The sequence below is a fragment of the Hylobates moloch genome, unplaced genomic scaffold (assembly GCF_009828535.3).
Source record: "Hylobates moloch isolate HMO894 unplaced genomic scaffold, HMol_V3 SCAFFOLD_1, whole genome shotgun sequence".
NCBI classification, from domain to species: domain Eukaryota; kingdom Metazoa; phylum Chordata; class Mammalia; order Primates; family Hylobatidae; genus Hylobates; species Hylobates moloch.
In genome coordinates, this window is record NW_026652276.1 from 112,978,740 (window position 1) to 112,990,551 (window position 11,812).

At 44.0% G+C, this 11,812-nt stretch overlaps 1 protein-coding gene across 1 annotated transcript; it reads right to left on the bottom strand.

Annotated features, from left to right (window-relative positions):
* Positions 1-3,963: 3,963 nt before the first annotated feature.
* LOC116481155 (glycine cleavage system H protein, mitochondrial-like) lies at positions 3,964-10,847 on the bottom strand. Its single transcript, XM_032755073.1, has 2 exons — positions 10,770-10,847; positions 3,964-5,088 (listed from the first exon to the last, which is right to left on the bottom strand). The coding sequence occupies exons 1-2, from the start codon at positions 10,845-10,847 to the stop codon at positions 4,696-4,698; spliced, it is 471 nt and encodes a 156-aa protein (XP_032610964.1). The 3' UTR covers positions 3,964-4,695.
* Between the last annotated feature and the right edge of the window lie 965 nt (positions 10,848-11,812).

Sequence of the window (11,812 nt, forward strand, 5' to 3'; positions counted from 1 at the left end):
TCCCAGCACTTTGGGAGGCCGAGGAGGGCAGATCACCAGGTCAGGAGATCACGACCATTCTGGCTAACACAGTGAAACCCCACCTCTACTAAAAATAAAAACAATTAGCCGGGCGTGGTGGCGGGCACCTGTAGTCCCAGCTACTCAGAAGGCTGAGGCAGGAGAATGGCGTGAACCCGGGAGGCAGAGCTTGCAGTGAGCCGAGATAGCGCCACTGCGGTCTGGCCTGGGCGAAAGAGCGAGACTCTGTCTCAAAAAAAAAAAAAAAAAGAAATGTACAGATCTAATGTTATTCCTACCAAACTACCAAAAACATGCTCAACAACAACAACAACAACAACAAAACTATTTAAAAATTCACATGGAACCAACAAAGAGCCCAAATAGCCAAGGCACTTCTAAGCAAAAAGAACAAAGCTGGAGGCATTACATCAACCAATTTCAAACTATACTACAGAACTACAGTAATTAAAGCAGCATAGCACTAGTACAAAAACAGACTCATAGACCAATGCGACAGAATAGAGCCCAGAAATAATGCCACACATCTACAACCATCTGATCTTCAACAAAGCTGACAAGGGGAATGTGGGAAGAATTCACTATTAATAAATACTGCTGTAATAATTAGCTAACACTATGTAGAAGATTGAAACCAAATGCCTTTATTACGCCATGTACCAAAATCAACTCAAGATAAATTAAGGACTTAAATGTGAAACTTAAAAAATTATAAAATACCCGGCCAGACACGGTGGCTCAACCCTGTAATCCCAGCACTTTGGGAGGCCAAGGCAGGTGGATCACAAGGTCAGGAGATCGAGACCATCCTGGCTAACACACTGAAACCCCATCTCTACTAAAAATACAAAAATTAGTTGGGCATGGCGGCATGCGCCTGTGGTCTCAGCTGCTGGGGAGGCTGAGGCAGGAGAATGGCATGAACCCAGGAGGCAGAGCTTGCAGTGAGCCAAGATCGTGCCACTGCACTCCAGCCTGGGCGACAGACCGAGACTCCATCTCAAAAAAAAAAAAAAAATTGTAAGATACCCTGGAAGATAACCTAGGAAATACCATTCTAGACATAGAAACTGGCAATGATTTTATGATGAAGATAAGAAAAGCAGTTGAAACAAAAGCAAAAATTGACAAATGGGACCTAATTAAAGAGGTATTTCACAGCAGAGAAAACTATCAACAGAGTAAACAGACAACCTACAAACTAAAAGAAAATATTAGCAAACTATGCTTCTGAGAAAGGTCTAATATCCAGCATCCATAAGGAACATACATAAATTTATAAAAACAACATTATAAAGTAGGCAAAAGACATGAACAGATGCTTTTCAAAAAAGACATACATGTGGCTAACAAGCATACGAAAAAATGCACATCACTAGTTATTAGAGAAATGCAGAGAAAAACCACAATAGCATCTCACACCAGTCAGAATTGCTATTATTAAAGTCAAAAAATCACAGATGCTAGCAAGGTTGAAGAGAGAAGGGAATGGTTATACACTATTAGTAGGAGTATAAATTATTTCAACCACTGTGAAAAGTAGTGTGTTTATCACAAAACTAAAAAGAGAATTACCATTTGACTAAGCAACCTCATAATTGGATATATACCCAAAGTAATAGAAATTATTTTATCATAAAGACACATGCACATGTATGTTCACTGCAGCCCTATTCACAATAACAAAAACATAGAATCACCTGGAATGCCTATCAATGGTAGACTGGATAAAGAAAATATAATATGGTAGGGTACATTGGATCACACCTGTTTGGGAGGCCAAGGGATGTGGATTGCTTGAGCTCAAAAGTTCCAGACCAGCCTGGGAAATGTGGAAAAACCCCATCTCTACAAAAAATACAAAATGAAAAATTAGGCTGAGCGCGGTGGCTCACGCCTGTAATCCCAGGACTTTGGGGGGCTGAGGCAGGTGGGTCATGAGGTCAGGAGTTCAAGACCAGCCTGGCCAACATGGTGAAACTCTGTCTCTATTAAAAATACAAAAATTAGCTGGGTGTCGTGTAGTGTGTCTATAATCCCAGCTACTCAGGAGGCTGAGGCACGAGAATCACTTGAACCCAGAAGGCGGAGGTTGCAGTGAGCCAAGATTGCACCACTGCACTCCAGCCTGGTAACAGAGGGAGGCTCTGTCTAAAAAGAAAGAAAGAAAGAAAAAAGAAAAATTAGCCAGGTATAACGGTGCATGCCTGTAGTCCCAAGTACCTGGGGGCCTGAGGTAGGACGATTTCCTGAGCCCAGGAGGTTGAGGCTGCAGCGAGCCAAGATCACACCACTGCACTGCAGACTGGACTACAGCATTAGACCTTGCCTCCAAAAATAAATAAAAGGCTTAATAAAAACAAAATATGGTACATAAACATCATGAAATATTGTGTGGCCATAAAAAAGACCAAGATTATTTTCTCTGCAGCAACATGGATAGAGCTGGAGACCATTACCTTTAGAAAATTAATGCAGAAACAAAGCCAAATGCATTTTCTCCTTTATAAGAGCTAAATAATAAGAACACATGGACACAAAGAGAGGAACAACAGACACTAAGGCCTAATTTAGGGTGAAGGATGAAAGGACAAAAAGGATCAAATCAATACCCGTTTAGTGCTATGCTTGTACCTCAGCAACAAAATAATCTGCACACCAAAGCCCCTAACAAAATTTTACCTATATAACAATCCTGCACGTGTACCCCTGAATCAAAAATGAAAGTCAAAAGAAAAAAAAATCAACCAGGCATGGTGGCTCACACCTGGAATCCCAGCACTTTGGGAGGCCAAGGTGGGCAGATCACCTGAGGTCAGGAGTTCAAGACCAGCCTGGCCAACACGGTGAAACCCATCTCTACTAAAAACACAAAATTAGCTGGGTGTGGTGGCACACGCCTGTAATCCCAGTTACTCGAGAAGCTGAGGCAGGAGAATCACTTGTCACTTAAACCCAGGAGGTGGAGGTTGCAGTGAGCTGAGATCACACCATTACACCCCAGCCTGGACAAAAAGAGCAAAACTCCATCTCAAAAAAAAAAAAAAAAAAAAAGAAAAGAAAAAAAAATCCATGGGTGGGGGAGAGTACAATGTAGGTGGAAGGACTAGTCTGTGCTACAGATAGTGGCCCAGGTGGGGCTGTCCTCTCATTTATTTGTGTCCATGCAGGCAGACGAGATTATGAACAGATGGTCCAGAATCCTAGGCTGGTGGAGAAAACAGGTTCATACTGCAGATTCAGTGTCTTGGTATAGGAATACGTCAGGAGCCTTGTAGACACTTTTGTGGGTTTTGGCAAGAAATACCAGGATAAAATATGCTGTGGTGAAATTCCTGGGGTTAATGTCTAGTCCTGGGAGGAGTGTGAACACCTCAATGTCTAGCATCTTTTTTTTTTTTCCAGAAAATCAAAGTCAGTGATTTATTTTTTATTATGTTAAAGGTGACAAATCTTGGCTTAAGAAAAACCAGATTTGTGACTAAAGGAAACATTTTCTTGGAGCTTTTCATTGTTCTGGCTTAAATTTCCTTTTAAAAAATAACTTTCCAGCCAGGCACGGTGGCTCACGCCTGTAATCCCAGCACTTTGGGAGGCCGCGGCAGGCGGATCACAAGGTCAGGAGATCAAGACCATCCTGGCTAACACGGTGAAACCCCGTCTCTACTAAAAATACAAAAAATTAGCCAGGCATGGTGGCGGGCACCTGTAGTCCCAGCTACTTGGGAGGCTGAGGCAGGAGAATGAGGTGAACCCGGGAGGCGGAGCTTGCAGTGAGCCGAGATAGCACCATTGCACTCCAGCCTGGGCGACAGAGCGAGACTCCGTCTCAAAAGAAAAAAAAAAAAAAAAAATTTCCATAAGTTAAAGTTAGCACTTTCACAAATACTAGCAGAGTCACTAAATGAAATACTAACATCAAAACAAAAAATATGATTAACAAAGAAGTATTTTATTATTTTGCTGCAAAGCTGTTGCTTCACTGTATAAACATAGCATCAGCAAATGCAGTGTATTGCAAAATTAAGATAGTGTTGTTCCTCATCTGACACTGTACAAGCAACAAAAACCTCTTCACTCCCAGTTATTTCCAATAGAAAGACCATTAAGTATTTCAGCCCAAATCCAGATATGGATATATGCAAGTTACAATATTATATAAAGCTTAAGAATAACAATGTTATCTTTGAATTATGTAATTTTTATAACCAGTTTTTACCATGGATAATTTCATGAATTCTGAATACCAGAGCCTAGACTAAAAATCATAGGATATTGTGAAAAGACGTGTATTATATTTATCTATAATCATTAGAAAGTTAAAGGGCATTTTCTTTCATTAGCAGTGTTAACAGTAGTTTTTCCCCCCATCAGTAATGCTAAAAGTTGCTATTCTAGGTCTTCTATGCACCACTAATTTAAGACAACTCTGCTGGGTTATTTCACACTAGTTTATTCAGGGATTCCATTTTCACTCCTCAATAGATTTTCTCTATCTCTCATATGCTTCTTCACTCATAAGTTCATCTAGTTCTGAAGGGTTACTTAGTGTCATCTTGATCAGCTAACCATCTTCATGACCAGATTTGTTTACAAGTCCTGGATTTTCTCCAAGAGCTTCGTTAATTTCAGTTACTTCTCCTGATAAAGGAGAATAGAGTTCACTAGCAGCTTTCACACTTTCCAAAGCACCAAACTCATCTTGTTCAATTTTGTCCCAACTTCAGGCAGACTACAGTAAACAACATCTCCCAACGCTTCCTGTGCAAAATTGCTGATTCCCAGTGTTCCAATATCATTTTCTGTTGCCATCCATTCATGTTTCTCTGTGAATTTACGCACCGAGAGCAGAGCTGGTCCCGCGCGCAGCGTCTGAACGGCGCCCACCCCCAGCTGCCAGGGCCTCGGCGGGCAGGGCGCGGCAGGTGACAGGGCCGCGCGAAGGGTGCAGAGCACCACCCGCACGCAAGCTCCGCGCCACTCGCAGCGCCACGTTCGCAGGGGTGCTGGGGGTCGCAGCTCTAAGCCACGGCCAACCGCGCGGGGAGGCGGGGCGGGGCGGGGCCTCTAGTAGGCATCTTTGTTAGTGGGTGAAAATCCTGTGGTGGTAGCTGTGGGGAAAAGGGGATCTGTTATCAGCGCTCCTTTCCTCTAAGTTTTCAGTCCTCTCTCACCCTGGGAGGTGACCTGGAATCACAGGACAATTGGCAGTGTGACAGCCTGTGTACAGGAGAGCAGAGCCTCCCTTTCCCAGATACCTAGAGGTACATTCCAGGCCAGGCCTCTGAGATTTCTTTCTTCTGGCACTAAATCTGTAGTTTGCTGAATGTCAAGTAATTCTCCAACACCAACGCACTGTCTAAAACTTGAATTCTGACTGTTAGTCCAAGCTGCACCATTTTGTAAGCTCCCCGCCCCCGACCATTTCGCAGACCATGGTCAGAATGAAACATTCCACGGGGATTCGGGCCGTGCCAAACATCCCGCCCAACCACAGGACTTTCTTATCACACCCGTCTGTGTAACAGTCCAAGCAACCTCCTTATTACTTCTTGCTGGAAAAAGGGCCAAACTGCCTGACCACAAGAACATCTTATCAATATCCATCCAGGCAGCAAGCCATACTGCCTAGATCCCTCCCACCAGTCTGAGCCAACATACAATTCCATTTTATGTCCTTCCTAAGAACATGCTGACTTCAGGGTACAACACTTTCTAATCCAAAATCTGATATTTTCTCACTCCATTTGCCATTCCCCTTCCACCTTCTTTCTAATCTTGTTTGCTCCTCCCTATGAAAGAAAGCCTTTGTCTGCCTAAACTTTGCAATCCTTAAAGATTTTATAGTTGGTACTTTCTTCTGTTGCAATACTCTTAAAATTCAAATGTTTTAATAGAAACCTAATTTTGTTTTATTTTACAAAATCTAGAAACTGCCTCAAAACAATAACAACTTTATTTTCAGTAAGACCGTCCCATTCCTTTTCCATTTTAACTTTAACTGCATCTGCCTGTGGGTCCCCAGCTCTGTAGCTTCTCTCAGTATAAAGGCTTCTTCTATGGCTGGTCTGAGCAAGCTGGGACATCTGCAGGGGCGGCTCCCCAGAAAGAACTAACTGGGACTTTTAATAACCTCCTTTTGCAGACTCAATATTAGCCTTAGCTTGAAGTCACTGGGCTCAAGCCTTAATTTCCATGTCAGTTATTCATTTGGTTTTTGAAACTGTTTGAAAAATTCAGCAAAATTACTCAAACATGGTGTTAATATAAGAATTTTTTTTTTTTTTTCCACACAGAGTCTTGCTCTCTTGCCCAGGATGGAGCGCAGTGGCACAATCTCGGCTCACTGCAATCTCTGCCTCCCACGTTCAAGCGATTCTCCTCCTTCAGCCTCCTGAGTAGCTGGGATTACAGGCACCCGCCACCACGCCTAGCTAATTTTTGTATATTTAGTAGAGACGGGGTTTCACCATGTTGGCCAGGCTGGTCTTGAACTCCTGACCTCAGGTGAACCGCCTGCCTCAGCCTCCCAAAGTGCTGGGATTACAGGCGTGAGCCACTGCACTCGGCCGACAGTTATATTTTATACCTTGATAAGAAATGCAAATGTATCTATTCCTTTCAGAAAATAAACCCATTATTATTTGTTTTTTTTTTTTTTCTTTAATACAGAGTCTTGCTCTGTCGCCCAGGCTGGAGTGCAGTGGCACGATCTCGGCTCACTGCAAGCTCCGCCTCCCGGGTTCCCGCCATTCTCCTGCCTCAGCCTCCTGAGTAGCTGGGACTACAGGCGTCCGCTGCCACACCCGGCTAATTTTTTTGTATTTTTAGTAGTGACTGGGTTTCACGGTGTTAGCCAGGATGGTCTCGATCTCCTGACCTTGTGATCCGCCCACCTCGGCCTCCCAAAGTGCTGGGATTACAGGCTTGAGCCACCGTGCCCGGCCCCATTATTATTTCTATTAAAAATTATGTAGTAGGCCAGGCGTGGTGGCTCACACCTGTGATCCCAGCACTTTGGGAGGCCGAGGCAGGTGGATCCCGAGGTCAGGAGATCGAGACCATCCTGGGTAACACGGTGAAATCCTGTCTCTACTAAAAATACAAAAAAAAAACAAAAACAAAAAAAATTAGCCGGGCATGGTGGCACGCGCCTGTAGTCCCAGCTACTCAGGAGGCTGAGGCAGGAGAATCACTTCAACGTGGGAGGCAGAGGTTGCAGTGAGTCCAGCTTGTGCCACTGCACTCCAGCCTAGGCGACAGAGCGAGACTGTCTCAAAAAAAAAAATTATGTAGTAAACAACTAGTCATACGGGAACACTTCTAGGAGTATCAAGTTTCAGCTCATAAAATTTAGCATAAATCTCAGAAATCAAGATGATAGGATATAGAACATAGTCAGTGTCACAAATTTACTCTGCCAAAAGAGGAACTGATGTTTTCATAAATCTATGTAACTCACCAATTATTTACCACATTTTCTTGTGGAAATGTATTTATTTTCTGCAGCCAAAATGAAAGAGAGTTTTTTTCTATTCTTTTCCTTGGTAGCATTCTAAAAGCTAAGTCTTGGAATTCTGTTTGTAATCACCCAGCCATTTAAAAAAGACACACACACCTGAGAAAATTCCAGAACTCACTCTGGGCAAGAAAAAGGTAAATGAGAATTGTTAACAAATGGAGTATGAAATTAGGTATTAATTTACTCTGAAACCCACTTCTTTGGTACCCTTTGTGAACATTTTCTTACCTTTTAAGTCCTACTAATAAAATGCAAGTTACAGTTTAAAAGCTGAAGTCAAAATAAGTGAACAAATTTTTTCAAGGTAACAAACCTAAAGAGTGGCAGTACTGATGAGAAAACAAATGTGTCTGACTCACGTGTCAAATCAGGCCATCTAATCACTTGAAAGATTCTCCCACCCCATCCTGCTTATTTAAGTTCTCAAAGACCACCCTCTCAGGAGACACTGCCCTACGCCTCAGTGAGTGCCCCAGATGCTTTTTACTTTGCAAGTTCTTGAACCATTTCACTGGGGTCATGTTTGGGTTTTTTGTCTTTGGGGATACTATCTTTTCTTTCACAAATCTTAGAGAATACAGGTGGCAGAAATTATTTCTGTGCTTTACCTTCAATGGCAGCATCTGATTGGCTGACCAGCAATGTCTCCAAGTAATAAGCTGGGTTAGGCGAAGACAATCTTACTATCTAAAAAAGCCTGGGCACGGTAGCTCACGCCTGTAATCCCAGCACTTTGGGAGACCAAGATGGGCAGATTACCTGTGGTCAGGAGTTCGAAACCAGCCTGGCCAACATGACAAAACACCGTCTCTACTAAAAACACAAAAATTAGGCCGGGCGCGGTGGCTCATGCCTGTAATCCCAGCATTTTGGGAGGCCGAGGCAGGCAGATCATGAGGTGAGGAGATAGAGACCATCCTGGCTAACATGATGAAACCCCGTCTCTATGAAAAATACAAAAAATTAGCTGGGCGTGGTGGCGGGCGCCTGTAGTCCCAGCTACTCGGGAGGCTGAGGCAGGAGGCAAGAGAATGGCATGAATCCGGGAGGCAGAGCTTGTAGTGAGCGGAGATTGCGCCACTGCACTCCAGCCTGGGCGACAGAGCGAGACAAAAAACAACAACAACAACAAAATTAGCTGGGTGTGGTGGGCGCCTGTAATCCCAGCGACTTGGGAGGCTGAGGCAGAATTGCTTGAACCTGGGAGGCAGAGGTTGCAGTGAGCCGAGATCGCGCCACTGCACTCCAGTTTTCGCGACTCTGTCTCAAAAAAAAAAAAAAAAAAAATCTAAAAAGGTTTGCTTTTCCAAGGAAGACTACACCAGGCGATTCCTCTCAGCCCCGGGGCACCCACCTGCTCCCTTGAGAGGCTACACTCCATACTTCAGGTTGTCTTACGGAAGAAAATGACTCAGGAGCTGATATTCACTAGACATTCTAGCCGACATAGCCACAGTGGATATCTTGATTCATCCCCAGACAGTACTGAAACCCAGGACCAGAAAAAAACTGAAGGGTGGCTGAGGACGCATCACTCCATAAAGTTTCCAAAGGGAAACCTTCACCCAAAAACATTCTGATAAAGTCTCTGTGGCTAGGAAAGATAAAAGGAAAAGAGGCACAGATATTTTTTACAATAAAGCGTCAGGGGAATTATTTTCTGCTTTCTTCTCATGGGAAATATTTTCAAACAGAAAACAAAGTGCCATCCAACGCTTTATAAAAAAAATGATTAAAATACGGAATATAAAATGCATACTGAATGGCAAAAATTTAAATGCATTCTAAATCTAATGCTTTTTTTTTTTTTTTTTTTTTGTTGAGACAGTTTTGCTCTTGTTGCCCAGGCTGGAGTGCAATGGCGCAATCTCTGCTCACCGCAACCTCCGCCTCCCGGGTTCAAGCAATTCTCCTGCTTCAGGCTCGCGCCTCAGCCTCCCAAGTAGCTGGGATTACAGGCATGTGCCACCACGCCCAGCTAATTTTGTATTTTTAGTAGAGATGGGGCTTTCCATGTTGGTCAGGCTGTTCTCGGTGATCCATCGCCTCGGCCTCCCATTGTGCTGGGATTACAGGCGTGAGCCACCGCGACCGGCAATCTAATGCATTTTTTTTGTAAATTACTCTTTGGGGAAACAAAATTCAGCCTTAACCAACTATAAACTGCCAATTAACCAATGATTACCTAACCAGGAAATTTCCACCTTGATCGTACAAATTAAGAAACTACATAACTCTACTAAATCAATTATTGAATTTGGGTTTCTCCATCATGCACTTTAAAGTTTTTTCCATCATGCACTTTATATATAAAGTTTTTCTTTTATATATAAAGTTTTAGGGACATAGATGAAGCTGGAAACCACCATTCTGAGCAAACTATCACAAGGACAGAAAATCAAACACCGCATGTTCTCACTCATAGGTGGGAGTTGAACAATGAGAACACTTGGACACGGGATGGGGAACATCACACACCGGGGCCTGTCGTGGGGTGGGGGGAGGAGCGAGGGATAGCACTAGGAGATATACCTAATGTAAATGACAAGGTAACGGGTGCAGCACACCAACATGGCACATGTATACACATGTAACAAAGCTGCACGTTGTGCACATGTACCCTAGAACTTAAAGTATAAAAAAACCTAAAAAATAAAAAAAGAATCGTTATAGAAAGTACTATGTAGAGATATAAGAAAAGCAGTAAAATCTCATTATAAAGAAAAATAAATAAAGTTTTATATATAAAGGTTTTCATGGACCACAAACTACAAACCATAGCTAGCTGGGTGCTCTTCAATTCTTGAATTACTCTTTTTTTTTTTTGAGACGGAGTCTGGCTCTTGTAGCCCAGGCTGGAGCGCAATGGCGCGATCTCGACTCACTGCAAACTTCGCCTCCCGGGTTCAAGCTATTCTCCTGCCTCAGCCTCCAGAGTAGCTGGGATTACAGGCGCCCGCCACCACGCCCGGCTAATTTTTATATGTTTAGTAGAGACGGGGTTTCACCATGTTGACCAGGCTGGTCTTGAACTTCTGACCTCGGGTGATCCACCCGCCTTGGCCTCCCAAAGTGCTGGAATTACCGCGTGAGCCACCGCGCCCGGCCCGACACCCATAAATTTTTAATCAAAAAAAAAAAAAGCGGGGGGACTGGAAACACCACGGCCCAAAGCTCTTCTCATTCATGAACCCCACACCCCGAGTCAGGATTTTCCCTTGACTACCGTCCCGTGGTCCCGGCACAATAGGGGAGAGATGCGGCGCTGCCGGTGCAGAGCTGCCCAGCGAGAGCTCCAGGCCATGGCACAGTCACTGCGCAGGGAGGAGACAGGACGCCCGGGGTCCCGGCTGTCAGCCCAGCCGCCATCTTATGGCTGCAGGGGACTGAGGGCCGAGCTGCACCAAGGACAACTCTGGCCAAGGATTTTGGAGCCGACAGCTGGGAGGCCGGAGTCCCGCCACAGCCACTTCAGACTGGTTCCAACCAGCCCCTCCCCCTCTCTCAGGTTGTCGGACCCAGCAGACTCGCCATTTTTCTAGGCTTCCCAGGGGGGTCCTGGCATCTTAGCTGTTGATCTCCCAATACCTACAGGTCACAGGGACACAGAAGCTGGGCCTCTAGAAGCAGAAGACACAGAACAGAGAAGACCTGGAGCTGTGACTGCAGCCAGAGACAAAGGCCGCGCCAAATCTCGAAAGCCGTCCGGTCCACCCCAGCTGCGTGCCTGATTGGATGAATCCCAGCCCAGCGTCCCTGATTGGATAACGTTTAACACCCCACCCCCCTCAGGCCCTGAGTGACAGAAGACGTGCTCAGGTGCTGGGCTGAATGAAAATAGAGTGAAACCTAAGCTGCAGCTTTTTCAGGCAGGGCTTCCTCCCTGAGCTGAGCCAGGCCTGCCCCAGAGGGTATTTGCATTTAACCAAGTGTAAAAGATCATATGCATTTATAAATAATATATTATATGGCAATTCACAAGTGAAGATAATGTAATAACAATTATTTTAAAATGCCAGATTTTATTACCTTCCCGGCTTCTGGTCCTTTGAGCAGGCAGCCTGAGATTTTAAAAAGAAGGCAATCCTCTGAAATAAAATGTGGGCCACATGTGAATTCTAAATTTTCTAGTAGTCAAATTTTAAGAAGAAAGAAGCAACAGGTGGAATAAATGGTAACCATTTAATTAACCCAATATATCCAAAATACTATCGTTTTAATATGTGAGCAATGTGTAATTAAGTATATATAATTTTTACTCTAACTTTC

Bases quoted from the DNA above. Each gene is read 5' to 3' on its own strand.
- LOC116481155 (XM_032755073.1), bottom strand. From the start codon at position 10,847: ATGGCCTGGAGCTCTCGCTGGGCAGCTCTGCACCGGCAGCGCCGCATC. The intron at 5,089-10,769 runs GTAGTCAAGGGA...GATGCCTACTAG, and splicing joins TGTGCCGGGACCACGGGACG to AGGCCCCGCCCCGCCCCGCC.